Source organism: Siniperca chuatsi, linkage group LG10, assembly GCF_020085105.1.
Source record: "Siniperca chuatsi isolate FFG_IHB_CAS linkage group LG10, ASM2008510v1, whole genome shotgun sequence".
Taxonomy (NCBI): Eukaryota; Metazoa; Chordata; class Actinopteri; order Centrarchiformes; family Sinipercidae; genus Siniperca; species Siniperca chuatsi.
The window spans coordinates 23936721-23959207 of record NC_058051.1 but is presented as its reverse complement, the minus strand read 5'-3'; the positions used below and the strand labels follow the sequence as shown (position 1 = coordinate 23959207).

General features: G+C 37.0%; 3 protein-coding genes across 10 annotated transcripts; 1 reads left to right on the top strand and 2 right to left on the bottom strand.

Annotated features, from left to right (window-relative positions):
* Positions 1–256: 256 nt before the first annotated feature.
* On the top strand, positions 257–10438 carry LOC122883121 (F-box only protein 6-like). Of its 3 annotated transcripts, none has more exons than XM_044211345.1 (11): positions 257–658; positions 1638–1887; positions 2010–2124; positions 2225–2320; positions 2978–3113; positions 3211–3333; positions 7153–7402; positions 7527–7641; positions 7740–7835; positions 8820–8955; positions 9068–10438. In XM_044211345.1, the coding sequence occupies exons 1-11, from the start codon at positions 461–463 to the stop codon at positions 9194–9196; spliced, it is 1644 nt and encodes a 547-aa protein (XP_044067280.1). In that variant the 5' UTR covers positions 257–460; the 3' UTR covers positions 9197–10438. The 3 variants fall into 3 exon arrangements, with proteins under 3 accessions (XP_044067280.1, XP_044067279.1, XP_044067281.1); XM_044211344.1 differs by having other exon boundaries at positions 274–658; positions 9050–10438; XM_044211346.1 differs by lacking the exons at positions 257–658; positions 1638–1887; positions 2010–2124; ... (1 more) ...; positions 2978–3113; positions 3211–3333 and adding an exon at positions 4557–6501 and having other exon boundaries at positions 9050–10438.
* LOC122883122 (cell division control protein 42 homolog) lies at positions 10350–14800 on the bottom strand. 6 transcript variants are annotated; one of them, XM_044211349.1, is made up of 6 exons: positions 14645–14800; positions 14022–14165; positions 13825–13897; positions 13608–13717; positions 12763–12960; positions 10350–11889 (listed from the first exon to the last, which is right to left on the bottom strand). In XM_044211349.1, the coding sequence occupies exons 2-6, from the start codon at positions 14124–14126 to the stop codon at positions 11800–11802; spliced, it is 576 nt and encodes a 191-aa protein (XP_044067284.1). In that variant the 5' UTR covers positions 14127–14165; positions 14645–14800; the 3' UTR covers positions 10350–11799. The 6 variants fall into 6 exon arrangements, with proteins under 6 accessions (XP_044067284.1, XP_044067283.1, XP_044067287.1 ...); XM_044211348.1 differs by having other exon boundaries at positions 14022–14162; XM_044211352.1 differs by having other exon boundaries at positions 14400–14753.
* A 3184-nt stretch (positions 14801–17984) lies between these two features.
* Positions 17985–20592, bottom strand: LOC122883117 (CMRF35-like molecule 3). The gene is made up of 3 exons (XM_044211340.1): positions 20159–20592; positions 19694–20059; positions 17985–18971 (listed from the first exon to the last, which is right to left on the bottom strand). The coding sequence occupies exons 1-3, from the start codon at positions 20232–20234 to the stop codon at positions 18928–18930; spliced, it is 486 nt and encodes a 161-aa protein (XP_044067275.1). The 5' UTR covers positions 20235–20592; the 3' UTR covers positions 17985–18927.
* Between the last annotated feature and the right edge of the window lie 1895 nt (positions 20593–22487).

The window sequence follows — 22487 nt, the reverse complement described above, 5'->3', positions numbered from 1 at the left end:
ATATTGATCTGTAACGCGTTACATTGAAGGCTAATTGTCGCGGTGATGATAATGATGACATTATATATGGTCCTCTTCCAGCTGCTACCATGTCACTGAGTAAACAAGTTAAATTATTTAAAATATCCGCTTGTTGTGGAGTACGTGATCCGACGCTACTTTATTTTAGCGGTTACCTCCGCCTGTGCTTCTTGCGTCCAGCCCGGGCGCCCCGGAGTCAGTAACGAGCGCATCCTTGGTAGACTGACAGGAGTAGGTTGTCGAAAGCGAAAGCAAGCAAACGTAACGTGTGCCAAATCTCCAACTAGACGAATAAGTGGCCCTTTTTTCAACTTCCGTTGAGATGCTACTTCCCTAGCAGTTAGTTTTTAGTCACTTAATCGAGTGTTTGCACCTCCGTGGTCGTGTTACGCTCGCGGACATAAATAGTAAGAGCCATGGTTGGTTGAATTTGAACTATATGGCGTTAAAGTTACAACATATAATACCAAAGGGTGGCAAGGGTATATCTATGGCTGTATTGCCTGGGAAGACATCTCTGGCACGGCTGTGTCCCAGGCATGAGGAGGAATGGACGAAACTCTCAGCTTCAACTTCAACACGGGGTCCGAAGCAGAAAGCGACTTCAGCTGCAGCACCGCCAACCTTGCTTTCAGTGGTGGGTGCTAAGAGTACTGTCGAGTTCTGGTAATGCAACTGTTGATTACAACCATCTCTTGTAGCCTAGGACTTGGTGAAGTCTAAATATTAAAGAATTCAAAGGTTTTAATTCGTCACACACAAACAATAGTGAAATGCAGGATGGCGGTGCTAAAAGACTAGTGCCTAATAATCAGAATAAGAAATAAGAATTAGAAATATAAAAGCTATGTTAGTGGGCTGTGCAATTTTTCAAAATCTAAAAAGTTAAAATTTGCAAATGTCACAATTGTAAGGGAAACTATAGGACAACATACTGCAAGGCAATGCAAAGGATTCACACACAATGTGCTAGCTAAACAAAGCCGAGGTGACCCAGCAGCAGTCAGAGGCCAGTTCACCATCCTGATGATGGCCTGAGGAAAGAAGCTTTTTCTTTGTCTCTGTGTTGGATTTGTGGCCACAAATTCCTCAAGTCCAACAAAGGGAAACTATGAAAAAGCTCATATTTTCCTTTGAAATCAACCGCACAGCACATTGCATTTGACCATATAGTCTAACATGGAATATTATGGTTTGCAACATGTCAGTCATTTGACTCAGACATCATACAGTTTTCCCAATTTCCCCAGTTTGACTCTCTGTTGACTGTTTAATCATGAACTTTGAAATATTTGACTTAATATGAGGCAACGATGACCACCTGGTGCACCAATTAGACTGTAAAGCTAGTCCCACTTTCATTTTCAACATAAATAAATACATACACCCCACAGAGCAATAAAATCAGCCCCAGAAATTATTGTCCCATGTAACATTTTTATAGCTTTTTAAATGTTTTATTTTATACCTAGCCTTTTGTTTTGGTGTTTGCGTCTGCTCAATATATTAGTGAATGTTCAGATTCTATTATTATGTAAGCAGTAGGGGGCATTTGCTCCAAACTAAACAGATTATCCAAAGTATGAGCTTATCTGTGTCCTTTTTGTTCTTTTCAGTTGTTCCCTGTTCCTCTGGAGATCCTGGAGGAGATCTTCTTGAATCTTCCTGCTGATCAGGTGGTTTGTATTTGTCGGTTAGTGTGCCATCAATGGAAAGAAGTGGCTGACAGTGAGTCTCTGTGGAGAGAGAGATGTAGAAGAGAAGGATATCGCCTCTGTGATGCTTCCAAAATACCCAAAGACTGGAGGTTGTTTTACTTCTTGTGCAAGAAGAGAAGAAATCTTCTCAAGAATCCAAGAGGAGAACGTAGGAAACCACAGAACAAATGTTACTCAACATTTGGTGGCGTTAAAGTCATTGTTTTCCTTAAGTACAACTTCACACTACAACATGATTTCTCTCACAACCCTCATCGTTGTGTTTTACAGAAGACCTGAATGGCTGGCAGATTTTGGAGAATGGTGGTGATAGATGGGTAGTAGAGGGAGTTAGAGTGCCACATCCAGATGAGAAAGTCCAGAAAAACTTTCTGACCTCTTATGGGTGAGCATTCACCAGGAGAGATGCAGAAATCATATGGCATTTATCTTATATAGTCAATCATTCATATTAAGTAGTAGCTAAAACATATTCTGTTGTTCAGCTTGTGTAGGAAGTCGCAGCTGATTGATTTGGAGAAGGAAGGTTATAACCCATCATTTATGGATCACCTCCAGCCAGAAATCAGAATATCTGATTGGTAAGAAAAATACATGAAGTACTCTCACTGATTCTTGTTGATAAAAGTCCATTTTATTACAACTTGGATCTTATATTTGTAGTTATGACCATCATTTCTATCAAGCATAATAACATTGAACCCACCAAGTTAATTGCTGAGATTTGGGATTGTAGCATCATCGTTAATAATAAGTCAAATGGGGAAAGAAACACGAGCAGCCAGACAATCATACAGGTTTTAAACAAACTCCCATCTTAGCCAAAATTATTTGCACGGGAAAATTTGGGGTTATAAAATTACTTTTACAAGTACAGAGTTATCATAGCTGATAATGGTCAAAACTACAAAAATAATAACTAATCAAGCAGAAGTACCCTTTAATAATACACACATTCCCCATATTTATTAGTGTGCTGTGTATACTGTACAGTCATTTGACATAAGCACAATGTTTGCTATACTTCCTTACATGCAGTGTAACAGTAATCTCTGTTATACTTAACAAAACACTAGAATAAGTTTTTTTTTTTTTAAAGAAATTATGTATCAAAATGGCATCTCATCAAAACATGAAACCAATTCCACATTAAACACTCTGTATGACTAAATGAAATCACTGACTAAGCGTCAGTGAGCACTGTACATGATTGTGTGTCTCTGTGTATGTTATACTAGGTATTCACCAAGAACAGATTGTGGCAGTAAATACGAGCTCTGTATAGAGTTGCTGAATCAAAGAAAGAGGCCTGTCCAGACATTTGCCCCTGAGACTGTTTACTTTCAGCAGTGGAACGATCAGAAATGGAACCAGGTATGAACGAGCACGGGTCATTTATCATTACGATGATGTTTAGAGGAGGTACAAAGCCCAAAGGAAAAGTCAAGACTTACTGATATATATTTTTCAGATGACCCATGTATTCCAGAACTACGGACCAGGAGTGAGATACATCCGTTTTACCCACGGAGGCAACGACACACAGTTCTGGAAAGGATGGTATGGAATTCGTGTCACTGACAGCTGTGTTGAGGTATGTCCAGCAGTGGACTTGTAGCTCTTTGGGATTCATCTAATGTCAGCTTCCTGCCTTTGCCTGGAATTCCCCCTTTTCAACTCTTATTTGCCTTTATATAATCTGCTGTTATTCAACATGTAAAAAAAAAAAGTTTTTGTATCTGCAAAACTATGAATATGTACTTTATGAAATGTTAAATTGAACAAATTTCCACAGCTACACCTCGAGAAGATATAAGCTGTATATTTATAGCAGTCTGTCATACACATCCTTGGTGGTACAAGGGTCATGAGTTGCTGCAGTATTGTAGTTTAATTATCCACTTCACCTTCCCAAGAGAGCCTTATACCGATATTTTTGCTGTCAAGACATTTCTGTCACAATCAGCAGTTATCCTTCCAACTTTAAAATTAAGTATTTTTCATGATTTATTTATTTTATTTTTTACATTTGAGCCTAAATTATTTGGTTATTTACCCTTTAGTGTTGCTGCATTACAACCGGTCATGAAAATTGTTAGGACAGTACGCCTCATACAGTATTAAGGCAGCTTTGCAGAACAGGCTCTTTGAATAGCCTATCTGATGTTTGTTTGCCTCTCAGTCGTCTTTATTGAAAGGTTGAGTGATGATAACCGGTGGTGGAAGAAGTATTCAGATCCTTTACTTAAGTAAAAGTAATAACACATTGTGAAAATACTCCACTAAAAGTAAAAGTCCTGCATTCAAAACCTTACTTAAGTAAAACTATGTAAGTATTATCAGCAAAATGTATTTAAAGTATCAAAAGTAAAAGTACTCATGCAGAAAAATGCTCTCTGCCAGTGTTTTACTATTATATATGATGTTTCTGGATTAATATTACTGCTGCATTAATGTGTATGTTGCATTTTACTGTTGTTTCAGGTTGTGCTCATTTTAACTACACTATATACTGTTGGGTAGTTTAATCCACAGCAATGCATCATATTATATAAGATCATCATATGTTTGTAGTGTCGCTGTCCTGTGAGAACCACGTATCTCTAAAAAGTCAACTTTTTATGAGCTCAGAGAATTTTCTCAACCCATAAAGGAACACTTCATCCTTCAGTTTATCAGAAAAATTCAAATTCAAAATCACCAAATTTAGAGATACATGGTTTTCACTGGACAGGAAAGGTAAGAAAAATTGTAATCTGAAAAGTAACTAGTAACTAAAGCTGTCAGACAAATGTAGTGGAGTATAAAGTACAATATTTGACTCTGAATTGTGGTGGAGTAGAAGTATAAAGTTGCATTACATGGAAATACTCAGGTAAAGTACCTCAAATGTGTACTTAAGTACAGTACTTGAATAATGTACTTAGTTACATTTTAAGCCATATGAAGGCAGTAGTGGAGTGATGAAGTGCAGTAACCTGACCTCATTGGGAATAAAGTGGAAGTTAACATCAAATACATTTCACAGTCTGTTTAGAAAGGGATTCTCTTTGTGAAAGCTTAACAGTGCAGCACTACTGTTTGCACTGCTGTTTTGCACTTCTCAGTAATGTGTAAGGTGTAATGCAGAAAATTTGTAATGCACAACTGTTTTTGTCATAGAATCTGTTCAATTTAAAATCCTTTTATCTTTTGTATTGATGGGCGCTGCGGTAGCTCACGTGGTAGAGGCTGAGTCCGGCCCGGGCCCTTTGCTGCATGTCATCCCCTCTCTCTCCCCCCTGCCTTTCCTGTCTCTCTCTGCTGCAACTATCAAATAAAGCAGAAACGCCTCCCAAAAAAAAAGTATGATCTTTTTGTATTGATCAGTCCTGTGTCTGAAACGCTTTATTCATGTAACCAAGTCAGTCACCAACATACTGCATTTAAAGTTAGGGTCAGGGTTTATCATAATACTGGATTATTGTGATACTTTATCACAAGCGAAATACAGTACAACTTTGATAAGAATAAAAGATTCCAAGATAACGTGTTCTCTCAGTTGATTTCAGCTTCTCTAAATCTCAGTATCATTAATGCACACATTTTAATTTTTACCATATACAAATCACATTCAAATCCACCAACTAGATGTGGACAAAGTATAAACAATACAAAGAAATCCAAAAAGTACCAATTCTTGTGTTTTAAAAGTCTTCTGACTGAGAAATGTTTGTGCTTAAACTCCTCACATGTAGCCTAGTTACTTGAATTTACAGTAGCTACATTTGTGATATGCTACTTTCAGTGGAGTGCAAATGTATTAAAAAGCCAAGTTTCACACTTTTCCTGTAACGATACATTTTCTGTTGAGTTACACCATCCTAACCTAAATAATATCTTGTCATCCTCAACACCTCGTTTGGCATGTTTGACAGACATCAGTAGAAGGGCAAAGGTCATCGATTGTGCCTCTGCAGTCAGCAAATGTTCACAGAGTCATAGGTTAAATCCATACATATAAAAGAGTATAAAGAATGTATAATCTATAGTGTTTAATTTCAATGGTTAAATCTCAACAAAAAATCTATATTTTTGATCAGATCAGATTTTTGATCAGATGATGATCAGTTTAAATTCAGGGCCGACCGGGTGAACGAGCTTGTTCTTTCCCCGCCCATAGGGATGACACATACCGGAAGTTTTCTTTGAGGAAGAATCAGATTAATTCTACCCGGCGTATACCGAAACTCGCCAGGGCAGGCAGAGTCAGCAGCAAAACTGACGTTCTTCAGCTACCAGCTAAGCGTGTACGTACTTTTTGCTGCGTTATTTTAGCCGCTAGCTCCGCCTACGCCTCTTCCGTCCACCTCGAGTGTCCCCGGATTAAATAACGAGCGCAGCCTTGATCAACTGACAGGAATAGGAACGTCTTTTTGGGGAAATAGTGTGACCCACAGATTGTGTATGGCGAGGTAAACACGAATTTTAGAGGAGTCGGTGGTCATTTGTTAAATTTAGAGTTATATGTAAGTGTATGCTAATGTACTTAGCATAACGTCGAACCTCAGTTCCGCGATATCGGATATAAATAACTGGCCACATACGTGTATCTTCGCTAAAACGCCGAGATTGAGTATATTTGGCTGTAGCCGTCTGCTTGTAAAAACGTCGCTAGCCTGGGTCTGTCCCAGGCATGAAGAGGAAAGCTAAAGCTATGGGTGCAACTCACAGCTCTGCTTCAGTCTCCAAACGGAGTGTGCCCTCGGTGTCACAGGAAGACGTAAGTGCTTCACATGACTCCCAACACAAAGTTACTAAAGTTACTGCTGAGCTTCACATGACTGCAGCCAGTAGAAAAGTGACCGTGGATTACAACCAGCAGTTACTTGTTGCAAGATGCATTTGAAGACGTGTAACTGTCTGTTAACTTTGAAGTCAGACCATGCAGTCTAAATGTTTCAGACATGCGGATAGGGTGCACTCTTTTATACTGGTCAACCACTCAATTGAAATGTCACGGTCTGTAAAATCTGGTGTCATGGACTTTTTTCTAATTGTCCGGCTGTTTGATTATACACTTGATTAATTATTTGACTTTATGAGTTGACTACTGGCTGAGCTCTTTTGGTTTCTGTGAGGCTATACTGTTTTTTTTTCTGGGGGAGGAGGCGCACGTTCAAAAAATAAAACGAAACAAAAAGAAAGATATACAACTGAGCAACAACATGGGCTCAGAAATGAGGTGTCTTTAACAGCTTTTGTTTAATAGTATGACTTTGTTTTAATTGTTTGTGTAATACTGAGGCAAAATGCTGATGTAGGTTAGTATAGATACTGTGATTATGTAAGCGGGGGGTCCAAAGTCAGTGTTTGAAAACTAAACAGATTATCCAGAGTATGAGTTTATCTGTGTCCTGTCTGTTCTTTTCAGTTGTTCCCTGTTCCTCTGGAGATCCTGGAGGAGATCTTCTTGAATCTTCCTGCTGATCAGGTGGTTTGTATTTGTCGGTTAGTGTGCCATCAATGGAAAGAAGTGGCTGACAGTGAGTCTCTGTGGAGAGAGAGATGTAGAAGAGAAGGATATCGCCTCTGTGATGCTTCCAAAATACCCAAAGACTGGAGGTTGTTTTACTTCTTGTGCAAGAAGAGAAGAAATCTTCTCAAGAATCCAAGAGGAGAACGTAGGAAACCACAGAACAAATGTTACTCAGTATTTGGTGGCGTTAAAGTCATTGTTTTTCTGCTGAACAAAAACAAGCTCTACAACATAATTTCTCTCACAACCCTCATCGTTGTGTTTTATAGATAAGATGAAGAATTGGCAGATATTGGAGAATGGTGGTGATGGATGGAAAGTAGAGGGAGTTATGGTGCCACATCCAAATGAGAAAGTCCAGAAAAACTTTGTGACCTCTTATGGGTGAGTATTCACCAGCAGTGGTCCAGAAAACACATGGCATTATATGATATCCTACATTTCTGTTATGTCGTAGCTAAAGCCCTTTCTGTTTTCCGCAGAATGTGCAAGAAGTCGCAGCTGATTCATTTGGAGATGGAAGGTTACAACCCATTGTTTATGGATGACTTCCAGCCAGACATCAAAATATCTGATTGGTGAGAAGAAAACGCATGAAATACTCACACAAGTAATTCCTAAACTGATGGCAAAGTGAATCAGTCACAAACATAATCCAGATTTTACAGTCAGGTATTTTGCTGCGTTAAAAACCATGTTAGTAACAATATAGAGCTTGTCAATAATACATGTGAGCATACATAACAAAACATGGAGTACTAAATTTCAAAAATGGTTCCAAAAAGATTGATCAGAATGGCATCTAAAACATTTAACCAGTTCCACATTTAATATTGTGTATACCTACATAAAATCACTAAAACTGAATGAGCATCTAGTGCAGTGGTAGGCAAATAGCGTCCTGTGGGCCAAATCTGACCGTCCAACAAAAATATTTGGCCCCCTGATGAAAGTCTTCCCTTTTGTTAGTTTAGTTTACATTTAATCTTGGTTGAATCATGATTTTCACACATCTACTGTAGCTAATGGAAAAACTAGGCTCATGTAAATCCCATAAATATGATCTTGTAACATCAAATACTGCACCCACATGAAAAGAGGCATATAGTAGTTGAACAGCGCATGGTGCTGGAATGAAGTCTCATAAACTTTCGAGATAATTAACACGGGTAAATAACATGGCTTAGCCTATCTGACGACATCAGATTTGTGTCAACAACAGTACGTTCACTCAACTATAAAATGAGGTCACTCTTTGTCATGTGTAGAAAACCTATCAATTATTATTTATTTATTTTTTGTACTGTGTACTGAGACACTGTGATTTTACACTCAAAATAACGTACTCACTAGTCTCATAGTGAAACACAGAACATATGTTCGCGTTGAATCTTTTTTTTTTGCCAAATGAGGATTAATTTACACTGCAAATTAAAATGCAATTAAAATACATAAATAAAACATTGAAAACATATGGGAATGGGTTTTTACTGGCCCATGGTTGAACCTAATTGCTGACCCCTGATCTATGTGCACATGCTTGTGCTTCTGTGTTATATTAGGTACGCGCCACGTTGGGATTGTGGCAGTGAATATGAGATCCGTGTAGAGTTGCTGAATCAACAAAAGAAATCCATCCAGACATTTGCCCCTGAGACTGTTTACTTTGAGCAGTGGAATGATCAGAAATGGAATCAGGTATGTACAAAGCATGATGCATTAATACAATGAAGTTCAGAAGAGGTACAAAGCCCAAAGGAAAAGTCAGGACTTACTGATATGCATTTTTCAGATGACCCATGTATTCCAGAACTACGGACCTGGGGTGAGATACATCCGTTTTACCCACGGAGGCAAGGACACACAGTTCTGGGCAGAATGGTATGGAATTCGTGTTACTGACAGCTGTGTTGAGATATGTCCAGCAATCGTCTCATAGCTCTTTGTGATTCTTCTAATGCCTGCTTCCTGCCTTTGCCTGAAATTGCAAAATTGCACCGAGTCTTACTTGCCTTATATAATCTGCAATCATTTTACATGTCAAAGGAACTTTGGGTAAAAAGCTATGAATATTGTATGTGCATCAGTTTTGTTGTGAAATGTAAATTTCAAAACACTCCTTATGTCGCACCTTGAGAAGACACACATGTAGATTTGTAGAAGCATAGCATGCTTTGCTGCTATAAGGGTCATGAGTTATATAGTACTGTACTGTAGTGTAGCAGCACTGAAAGGTGTAACGTGTAGTCCTAACACAAGTGGAATTGAAACAAAAGAATTCTATTCTGAATTATGCAAATCTTAAGTGAGCATTTGAAGTAGTTAACAGAAATATAATTTATTTTACTTAAATTTAATATTATTATTACCTTTCACTGCATCTGGATGATCATTTTGAAAGTGAGGTTCATGGGTAATTATCCACATAGAGCCTCATACACATCTCTTTGCAGTGAGGTAAGTTGTTTCAGAACCAAAGAGCCATTATAATCCCTGAGAACACAATGCAGTTTGTCACTTTGAAAACAGCCATATCTAGTTTCAATTCAACATTCCTTATTTTTAATAAAAAACGTATACTCAAGCATAAATTGTTTTTGTATGCCAACTGGTCATGGAAATTGTTAGGACAAGATGCCATACACAGTATCATCTCAGCTTTGCAGAATTGGCTCTTTGAATGTATTGTCTGGCTCTGATGTTTGTGTTTCTCAGTCATCTTCATTATTGGTAATAACACATGAAGTTATATGAAGGCGTCAGTGGGTGTGGTGATGTCATTATCTCTGACATCTGCAATAAAGCCAGAATAAATGCCACTGGATGATCTCTCAGATCACAAGGGAATCTGTCTATAAATGCTATTTTATCACTACTGCACTACTGTTTGACAAACCAACCTTGAAATATTCTTTGCACTGCTCTGTAATGTGTCTAAGTTGTAATGCTGAAGAAGTGCAATGAAAAACTTTTTTTGCTGTATAATCTGTTTTATTTAAATTACTTTTGTATTTCTAGCCAATATGTAATTTGTGGAAAATGTATACAGGCTCATAAACTTTATTTATGTAATCAAGTCAGACAACAACATATGGTATTTGAAGGTTTATTCGTAATACTGGTTTATTGTGAACGTCAAATTGAATAAAAATCAACGAGTCCAAGAAACTCGTTCTCTTTACTTTTTCCTGGTTAATTTGATTTGTGTCATCTCAGCTTTTCTAAATCCCGGTATCGGTAATGCACACATTGTATTCAGTCAATAAGTTATGTTATTCTCACTATGTTTACAAATCAAATTCAAACCCACCATCCAGGCATGGATATAGTAAAAGACAAATGCAAATAGTGCTAGGTCAAAAATCTTCACAGGGTCTCAAACAATGTATAGCATCTTATAAGAACTGTCACAATTTGTCAGTCTGACTTAATGATGCTGCAGTGTAGCAGCAAGTATATTCAGCTTACAAAATTGTTCATTGGCCTGGGGTTATAGGCTGAAATACTCTTACAAAGTTCGGCTATTGTAACATCTGATAAGCATTCAGGACATACACCACCTTCTTGTTAACTCACTTCTCACAAAAAGTACAAAACAGGGAAATTGTTGTGCTCCAAATCCTTGCATGTAGTTACTTAAATTGACAGTGGCTATTTGTGAAACATGACTTCAAATGGAGTGTTAACACTGTAAAACACCATATACTTATTTCCCACTTTCAGGTTCTGTGGCTCTCTACTCTGACAAGTGCCAATTTATCAGGTTTTGTTTTGGCAAACTACAACTACGATGGAGCATATCCTAGATATGGCATATTACGTCAAATATTTCTTAGATCTGCTCGGAGGCTATGTTGACATTGAACATGAAATTATGTAGGGAAAAAAAGTAAAATACGGTGACTTATTAACCCTTTGAGAAATGTATCATGCTTTGTTTGGAAAACAAAATATGAGTTTACTTTAGCAGGATTTATATTGCTAGATACCCCACCTGTGATGAACGAACAATGCAATGTCAACCAAATGCAGTATTGTGTGCCAAAGTTGAACATACAGTATAAATAAACTTTAAGGGAATTACCTGAAAAGTAAAAAACAGATGTAGGACATGCTGAGCATCTCATTAACCCATCATTATCAGCTTGTTTGTGTTTTACAGGGCAGTCGATAAAACAGTTCTATTGAAACACTATTTCATAGTCAGTTCTGGAATATCACTTAGGCAAAATTAACTCTAAACATAATGTGGTCAAACTGAAATGTTATTTAATAATTTTACCTACAGTTTGTTGATATAGTTCAAGTATTCAGTGTTCATGTAAGGCCATTTCAATGCCATCAAATCATCACAAACAGGTTCAAATGTTACTCAATCTTAAAATCATGTTTAACACATTGAATATGTATTTAGGTTAAGTCAGTCAAAAGGCAAATATTTCATGATACCTGAACTCATGTTGGAATGTGCTTGTGCAGCAAACCTCTTCAGTACTGTTAACCTAGATTTGGAAACTGGTGTGGAGAAGGCTGCGACGAAACTTAGAGCAGAACACATTTACGTCTTTTCTTAGGTTCAGGAGGCTCCAGGGCAGCCAGTATTGCCTCATCAAACACATTCTTTAATCCTTTCTGTGGAAATAAAATATTAATATTCAAAACAGGGCTATGTTCCAAATACAAAATTAACATCTTCAAGGAACTAATTGCAAAAGAAGGCTGAGTAGAAATGGAGCAGGGCGATCAAAATTTTTCCTTTATTCAAATAACATTATACAAGACTTTCCCTCATGATCAAGTTGTCTGAGAAAAGACAAAAGCCCATGGAAAATTTTGATGCTGCAGTAGAAAAAAAATGTTATTACTGTCCAAGACAGAATGTAGCATAAATGCTTTGTGGGGTACAACTGATGCTGAAGAGCTCAATACTGAGATAATAACAGAATGTCAATTTAAAAAACACAAGCAAACTCAGTCATGTACAGTTACACAGACTTGCACACAAGGTGCTGACAACAGAAAGAAGAACTTGCTCTTGTTTGAATTGGCACTCGTTATATCAGGCAGCATGGATAATTGTCAAAGTTGAAAAGAAAGCACACATGAACAGAGGGAAGAAAGTTAATGGGCACAAAGTTTTAAAGTTTAAAAGAGCGTTGTGGTTATTTTAGTGACAGACATCTCTTTACAATGAGTAAGCAGCAGACGATCAAGAGGCAAAGCAAGATTCAAGACATCAGAACAAACAGCATTTTCTCTTTCTTTGAGTTTCAGGGGGCTCTAAAGCGGCTAAGATAGCCTCGTCAAATACGTTCTTCAGTCCCCGCTATAGAAAGAGGAAAAGAAGGGAGAAAGACAGGCACACAACACAGAGTTAGATGGAGTTTTTTGCCAAATACTGTTAGCAAAAGACAAGGCAAAGTATTTCCACCCTCGTTAGGAAACTGACATTTAAACACATACCTGCCACATCAGTTTTACGTGTTGTTTAATGGGAGATCTTACCTGTGTTAGGGCTGAGCACTCAACATATTTCACTGCCTTAAGGTCACGAGCAAGTTTTTCCGCTGTCTCAGGGGTGATTGGCTTCTGTTTGTTCTTGGCTAGCTTCTCCACTGTGGAGGGATCATCACGCAGGTCGATCTGAGTGCCTACCAACAGGAACGGGGTCTTGGGACAGTGGTGAGTTATTTCAGGAACCCACTTGAGAAGAAAACACAAAGACAAAACACTCATCACCAAAAGACAGATACTGTACACTTGTTTAAAAATTATGCTACATGTAGGATATTAAGCATGAAAATGCTATTAAATCAATTCTGATGACAGACTAAAATTTTTCTACAAAGTTAGATTGTTGTAGAGGGGAGGGGATATTGGAAGATAAGGTGACATAACCTTTGTCATCATGATGCCAAAGTCAAAACCCAAACCTTAACTTTTGGTACTTTGTTTAAAATTAAGTGTGTCAGATGAACCATTATATACAGTTTATATATTTTAACACTTCCCATACCTTCTACACTAATCAGTTTCTGCAAGTTTCAGTATTTTGACGATATTAGAAAGACATAAATCTGATTGACAAGAGCTGTGACACTATTTACAAAAAACAGTAGTTTGATGTATCGATAAAAATCCAAAATGTTCAATGTTATTCGAACAGTAAGTTCACTTGCTATTTAATCACCTATTAATCAATTATTAATCACTTAATAATATGGAGCAGAGTACTATTATGTGGAGTATGTCATGAAGGCAGTTTACTTTCAGATAGTTGGAAGGAGAAGGTGTTGTTAGATTTGCAGGTGGGCAACTCAACTGATTTTAGATTAACACTTTGTACTCACCTTTTCTTTAACATTCTCAAACGAGGAAGGTGAAACAACTGAGAAACAGACTAAAAAGACATCTGTCTGTGGGTAACTTAGTGGTCGTAACCGGTCATAATCCTCCTGACCTATAGAGAGATCACACCACAAATTAACTTATCATGTGACAGACTAATAACTATACTTAATTCAATTAGGAGTGCAATTAAATTAAAAGAGTAAAACAGAATCTTACCTGCTGTATCAAATAAGCCAAGGGTGTACGGTTCACCCCCAATCATTACAGTTACTGCATAGTTGTCAAAAACCTGTGATAAAGGAATGAATGAATGGCATGTCATAGTCCGTTCAAGAGTATTTTCTACTACCTTAACCAAAATGTGACTGACTGTCAGCATGCATCTGACTGTGAAACACACCAAGCGTACTTACTGTTGGTACATATTCAGAGGGGAATTTGTTGGTGGTGTATGAAATCAATAGGCAGGTTTTTCCCACTGCTCCATCACCCACCACAACACATTTGATAGTCTGCATCTCTGTGCTTTCTGATTCTGCTGGCAATACCGTTGGCTGCTGGGAGAGATGATAACTCATTAGGATATTTAATATTTGAGGCTTGTATTAACATTTGCCCTATAATAATTTTATCTACGTGTTATCTAGCGTTAAATGTCACACCCCATCACCAAAACAGGTTAACGGGCTAACGTTAGCTAATGGCAACCTTAACATTACTCACTTAATTACCTGGCTAACTTTAGTATTTGTAAATAAGGTGATGGATCAAACACACAACGTGACACTTACTTAAACAAACGCGTAACAGTAATAAAAAATGTGTTTGTGTATCGGTTAGCAAGCTAAGATAACGCAGTTCTAACAATCACTAGACAATGCTAGCTAGTAAGCTAGCTTAACAACCGGCCGGCTAACGTTAGCTTGTAAACTAAGCTGACTTGGTTGCTGTACCTAAGTTTCAGCTAACAAGACGAAGCATGAAACCAATATCCGAACTTGTATTTGTAATCTAACTGCACACAGAGATATCGTACCAATATCTCTCCGTATCACCGCTATTTAACGTTAGCTGTCTGTTTCGCCGGGCGTTGGCACCAGCGAGCAGCAACTCGCTATACAGTCAGTAAGAAGCTGCGCGTCAAAGTCCCGACTTCCGCTACGACTGTCATGCTAGACAGAATAGTACCAGATATCACCTCCAAAGTAAAATATTTAGCGTGCGTTGCTAAATCTGACGCTACATGCGATACGAGATATTTACCAAAGTAGATATAAAGATGTCAAGATTGAATCTACCGTTGTTATTATGAGGTATTTTTCCCCGTGTATGTAGTTTTTATATAATTTACTCATACGAGTCTTAACTTGTTTCACACTTGTGCTTTTACTTTGAAAGCTAGCTTTCTCTAGTAATGGTGGCTGTCTTGACGCGACTTCATGCGAGAGGTTCCTGCAGCAGAAGTGGTGACATCACCTGCTAAATCCCTCACACCTTGCATCCTCACCTGCATCTGAGCTCTATACCTCTTCCACAGTACATCTACAGGTAGAAGGTCATTCTGTATCTTTTCAAGAGGATTGATAGATTTAGATTTGACAGAGATAGATGAGAGTAATTGTCAAAAGTAATTTGGGTATCAAACATGTTAAAACATATAGAATACAATACAATAGCTCTGAAATTAATACTACATTACTAAAACGCTCTTTTGTTGTTGTTGTTGTTACATGTTTTGATGCCATAGCTACTTTGCTATATGGAAGCCTATAGGGGACTATATTAAAATGATAATGTAAACTTGAAAATGAAAATGTAATTCCACAATAGCATTATCATTTTTCACATATGTATGTGTAATTTGAGTAAAAATGAAAATACAATAATCCAATTTAGTTCTATGACCATATTAAAATGAAAATGATTAAGTTATTAATATTAGCTTCTATTTATGCCTTATTCTGCCAATAGATCCCCCTAAATCTTGCACACTGGTCCTTTGAATACTGCTTGCATAAATGGAAAATGTTGATATTGCATTTTCATTTTCAAAATTTAATTAACATTTGAATACAGCAGGGTATGCCCATATAAGTATTTGAAAATGAAAAATGTAATGCTATTGTGGAATTACATTCTCATTTTCAAGTTTACATTATCATTTTAATATAGTGCCCTATAGGCTCCATAGATATAGACTTTTTCATGGAAGACATGTCACAGTAGAACATGCACAGGTGTAAGTAATAAAATGAATGATGGCTGAAGTTTTAGGGTCCTATTTTAAGGTCCACCTGTGTTTTTTCTACTGTGACAAGTCAAAATATCTGCTGTGAAAAATACCTCAAATGTGTCTCTAATGTTTTGTCCACTCCCATATACATACAAGAGGGTGACAGAATATAAAAAACAACCTATAATGCAATTCAATACAACGCTGCCACAGACTAACTACTTCAGTACCTCTCTGACATACATAAACTGAACATTACATGCTTCACAAAAATAAGATTTAATGCAGGGTTATTGCATTAAATTGTACAGGTGTGTCTAATAAACTGTTAATATATGCTGTTCTCTAAAAGCTCTAAAAGACCAGCACACACAATTGTCCAACTTCTTGCAGCTATATTCAGCAGGGTAATGAAATTTGCTTGACAAGGATCACAAATACATTGCATATACAGTACAGACCAAAAGTTTGGACACACCTTCTCATTCAATGAGTTTTCTTTATTTTCATGACTATGAAAATTGTAGATTCACACTGAAGGCATCAAAACTATGAATTAACACATGTGGAATTATATACATAACAAAAAAGTGTGAAACAACTGAAAATATGTCATATTCTAGGTTCTTCAAAGTAGCCACCTTTTGCTTTGATTACTGCTTTGCACACTCTTGGCATTTTCTTGATGAGCTTCAAGAGGTAGTCACCTGAAATGGTTTTCACTTCACAGGTGTGCCCTGTCAGGTTTAATAAGTGTGATTTCTTGCCTTATAAATGGGATTGGGACCATCAGTTGTGTTGTGCAGAAGTCAGGTGGATACACAGCTGATAGTACTACTGAATAGACTGTTAGAATTTGTATTATGGCAAGAAAAAAGCAGCTAAGTAAAGAAAAATGAGTGGCCATCATTACTTTAAGAAATGAAGGTCAGTCAGTCCGAAAAATTGGGAAAACTTTGAAAGTGTCCCCAAGTGCAGTCACAAAAACCATCAAGCGCTACAAAGAAACTGATTCACATGCGGACCGCCCCAGGAAAGGAAGACCAAGAGTCACCTCTGCTGCGGAGGATAAGTTCATCCGAGTCACCAGCCTCAGAAATCGCAGGTTAACAGCAGCTCAGATTAGAGACCAGGGCAATGCCACACAGAGTTCTAGCAGCAGACACATCTCTAGAACAACTGTTAAGAGGAGATTGTGTGAATCAGGCCTTCATGGTAGAATATCTGCTAGGAAACCACTGCTAAGGACAGGCAACAACCAGAAGAGACTTGTTTGGGCTAAAGAACACAAGGAATAGACATTAGACCAATGGAAATCTGTGCTTTGGTCTGATGAGTCCAAATTTGAGATCTTTGGTTCCAACCACCGTGTCTTTGTGCGACGCAGAAAAGGAACGGATGGACTCTACATGCCTGGTTCCCACCGTGAAGCATGGAGGAGGAGGTGTGATGGTGTGGGGGTGCTTTGCTGGTGACACTGTTGGGGATTTATTCAAAATTGAAGGCATACTGAACCAGCATGGCTACCACAGCATCTTGCAGCGGCATGCTATTCCATCCGGTTTGCGTTTAGTTGGACCATCATTTATTTTTCAACAGGACAATGACCCCAAACACACCTCCAGGCTGTGTAAGGGCTATTTGACCAAGAAGGAGAGTGATGGGGTGCTGCGCCAGATGACCTGGCCTCCACAGTCACCGGACTTGAACCCAATCGAGGTGGTTTGGGGTGAGCTGGTCCGCAGAGTGAAGGCAAAAGGGCCAACAAGTGCTAAGCATCTCTGGGAACTCCTTCAAGACTGTTGGAAGACCATTTCAGGTGACTTCCTCTTGAAGCTCATCAAGAGAATGCCAAGAGTGTGCAAAGCAGTAATCAAAGCAAAAGGTGGCTACTTTGAAGAACCTAGAATATGACATATTTTCAGTTGTTTCACACTTTTTTGTTATGTATATAATTCCACGTGTTAATTCATAGTTTTGATGCCTTCAGTGTGAATCTACAATTTTCATAGTCATGAAAATAAAGAAAACTCATTGAATGAGAAGGTGTGTCCAAACTTTTGGTCTGTACTGTATATATATATATATATATATATATATATATATATATATATATATATTATAAATGATATTCAAATTCCCCAGAAAATGTATTTGCTTATAAGCTTTGATTGTAACTAGAAGTCATTAATTGAAACTCCATCTCAGCTGTAGGTATCCCATAAGACTTGGAAGTGAGTGTGTGTGTATATTGTTAAGAAACTATATCTCTGCGATCCTTCCTTAAATTAACAAAATATAGAGCAGCACATCACCACCATTCAATCTTATTATTTGTCCATGTTTTGTCTTTCAAAAGCAGGACTTCACAAGAGTTGGGCCTTCATTTATGTATGAAGGGATTTTTATTCTGCATGGCATTCAACACTGGCCCCTAGAAACAGGTGGTTAAATGCAAAAAGAATACCGACCTTTATGACTGTCCATATAAGATCTGCAAATAAATTAAATGAAAGCTAAGAGCCTCAGTTCACCAGAGGTGCTAATTTTACGCTGATTGGGTATTCAAACGTTGGGCCCAAAGTTATCTTAGGCCTTGGCACTGAAATTAATGAGGTTTTTAATCATTTAAATACTAAGAAAAAGGAGTCTGAAAGCCTCTTTTTCACTTGGTTTATTTTTCAGTTTAATTCACACTGTGTCCAGTGAAAGAGTGATTTTGTAGCCCCAGTATGAACAGGTTTATAATTCACCAATGATTCAAAATTATGGTCTTGCCAAACTCACTCATAAATGTTTGAGTTTTGATGTTGAAATTGTTGCGGCCATATTTTCCTCGCAGTCTTTATCCTCCACATAATGATATGCGTTGATACCAAACAACACTAAAAACACTAAACAACATTAAAATAAAGAGGATCCAACATATAGTCCCCCACCAACTAGTTAAAACAAACAAACAAAAAATAGCTGGGATAAGAATTATTTATTTTTGTTGTACAGAATTGTTCATATGCTCATTTATTCAATTATATTAACAGTTGTTAATGTTTTATTAATATGTCACACAAAATAACAGTATATCCTCACCTTATTTCATCTTTGGCTGGTGTGGTTGTGGTTGTTATCACTGTGGAAAATAACACTTTGCATTAAAAATCAATAAATGACATATACTAACTTATCAACCCTGTCTCCTAGAAATTCCGTTTATATGCTACTAATATTTGCCACCATATGGGGCCAATATTCCTTGATTAAATATCGTATGTTGCCCTGCCATATCACCTTACAGGAGAACATGAAATTAAACTATTTGTGCATTTTAATGATGTTATAAAATGATTCAACGTTTTTAGTGAATTACGTAAATAAGGTCCCAGACTTTCCCCCAACAATAGTAACATGAAAAAAGGTCAAAACATCTGCGCACTTATCTTTATTGCAGACACATAGAATTCCCTAACAATAATAACATAAAACAGTCCCATTGAGGGACAGCAAACTTACTGCAATAAGAATCTTGGGTTTTATTGGAATATAATGGTTTAAATACTGTTTCAAATTAGGAACTAGTTAGGAACTTTTTGCCCATATTGTAGAAAATTTCTTTGGCTTCACCACACAACATTAAAATAACACAAGACAATTCAGTGAGGAGGGACACTAACAACATAGCAACAACAACAAAATTACATAATTTTAGTCAAGTTTAGCCCACAAATTAGAGTCAGTTCTATGAGCTTTTCTCTTTCTGGTTCAGTAATAAATCAATGCTATCAAAGCAAGAATATTAAGAAGTTGCAGTATTACATTTGATGAAATGTCTGCGCTAACCCAGCTGAAGTGTACCTGTGTGGGAGACACAGAGCCTGACACCAGTGTATACGTTCCATCCAATTCTTGCAATGACACACCAGTACGTATCCTCATCACTTTCTCTGAGAGAAGTCATAGTTACAGTGAAGACTCCTGCCTCCTTATCATCTGCAATGGAGCTTCTGCCTCTATATCGGTTCCTAGGTGTTTTCACCACTATGGTACACAGCTCATATTTCGGTCCTTTGCACCAGTACTTCGTGTATTCTCTGAACTGATGGTCGTACTGACAAGACACTGTCACAGAACCTCCATATGTTGCTGTTACCACCTCTGGAGCTGACAGCTGAACTAAGTCCACTGCATGCTTTGTTAGCCAGAAGAGACAGAGAACTGGAGCTGCAAAAAAAAAAAGCAAAAACATTTCACATGATATAATTTAATTTCCAAGTTTCTCTGCCATTAGACAGCTACAGTATTTTAAACAGCTGTTATTACCATTGAAGAAGATGCCTGAGGTTCCCATGATGGGAATGGAGAGAACAATGTGAAGCAGAAGTAAAGTGTGCAACATTTAGAGGCTTCCTCTTATTTCTCTCACTAAGGTTGTGCAATCAGCTGGTTCATGGGAAGTCGGGGCGTTGCAATGTTTATTTGACATTTGATTTAATTTGATTGATTTACGTAGGCTTGTGTTTGTATGGGAGATCCCACATAATATGTTTAGTACAGTACCAGTCACCTTGCGATCTATCCTTTTCTTTTGTGTATTTTAGAAAGCTCGGTGAATTAAGACTACATGAAGAAAAGCTATTAAGACTGTTGCAGTGTTTGCATTTTTTTTCACAATCATGCATGTTGTTCAGCAACATGCTTCCTGTTGCTGAACAGAAATCTATCTATCTATCTATCTATCTATCTATCTATCTATCTATCTATCTATCTATCTATCTATCTATCTATCTATCTATCTATCTATCTATCTATCTATCTATCTATCTATCTATCTATCTATCTATCTATCTATCTATCTATCTATCTATCTATCTATCTATCTATTGTTTTCTTCCCAGCTTATCAACAACAGTATGTAGCAAATCAGACTTTGTAAAATGTTTTTAAAATCTAGTTTGGAGATATAATTTGCTATGGGAGAAACAATATCATCTTTTGCCCCATTACTTAACATCCATTGCATTTGAATATTTCCTCAGGCTTTCGTTCATCTAATTTAATTCTTTGCCATTTCATGCCACTGTACATTTAATGGCTTAATAATGATGTAGCTGATGCCATGTATTATCATATTATGTATTATCATCAATATTTTAGTCAGGGTTATTCAGATTTCTTCTCATGGGCTTCAATATTTCATGTGCATATCACATTCACAGCTGAGGTGCAATTCAGTCCTGCAGACATGAGTTGACTTTATATGTTTGATTATGTCACAGTTCATGTTATGTTTTTTTATGTCATTTTGATCATTATTGATTACTTTTTATCAATGACAGCTAACAAATTGCTCTGTTGTAGTATCTATAAGAACAACCAACAAAGATTTTAAATGGTTTAAGTACAAACTGAATGGACATTTCTAAAAACTAGTCATATATACATGTAGATGTAGCAGTTGTAGTTAGGGAAATCATTTAAATAACAAATACCACAAGGATCACACTTTACTACTTGCACCATATATATATATATATATATATATATATATAAATTTTTACTAATTTATAGTAATTGCATAGATGAATAGATTCTCTGAGTTTTAAAAGGGAAATTTAAATCACGCCCTATGTGTTCTTTTGTGGTCAACCCACGTAGGAAAAAACAGAACTATGTTGGTGACACATGCACTTCTGATGTGTAAGTACTGGTAAGCACCCACATGCACAAATCTGTTTTTGAAAGCCTCCTTCATAACTATGGCTTATTTAACATGTTAAACGTATGCATAGGATAGTTTTATCTATTCATTCTGGCATAGAAACATAGAAAGACAGAATAGCTTCTACCACTCTTTATGAAACTCATTTTAAGTTTGTGAATATTCAGGCTACTATTGAATGAGGTCACAGTGTTAGCATTCTTTTCTTTTTAACTGAGCAGATATATAATGTAAGTACATGTATGATATGTGACAGATTAGTCTTTGATTTGTATCTCTGGGAAAGAATTCTCAAGTACTAAATTCACTTTCTTCAGATGATGAAATGACCTTGGTGAAAACTTAAATTGGACTTTTAACTAAGAAATCAGCGGGTAAATGAAACATCCCACTTTCAGTTCCCTTGACATTTGTTTGACATCTTTTTTTAATTTTTGAGACATGCCATGAAGCAGATTTGTAGGTTTGTTTTGGAAACGCAAATGGCATTACTTTTGCTTCTAGGTTTTGGCTCAGCCAAGGTGTTTTCCACTGACACCACCATATCTTTCTTCAAATATTACACAAACTGTTAAAGATAAAGAAGGCTGCATTATAATGGAAGCTAAATGATTAGATAAGTTCTCCATTTACCATGTGAATGCTTTTGATTTCAATGCAAATCCCTCTTCATGACATATCACAACCCTCTTATTTCAGCATGATTAGAGTTGTCAAACATATTTATCATCCCATATCTTCAGTCTAAGTAGGTTTTCAAAGGCAATTTTATGCGTTGTTTATGTGAGTTGACTTTTAATGTTTTATGTCACCACTGAACACAGGCAGTAAATTTACTGCATGACACGAAAGGCATATTTGATATCATAGATTCATGCACTTCAGTCAAATCACAAACAAACATCTGTCTTTCCTCTTGTTTGCTGTGTT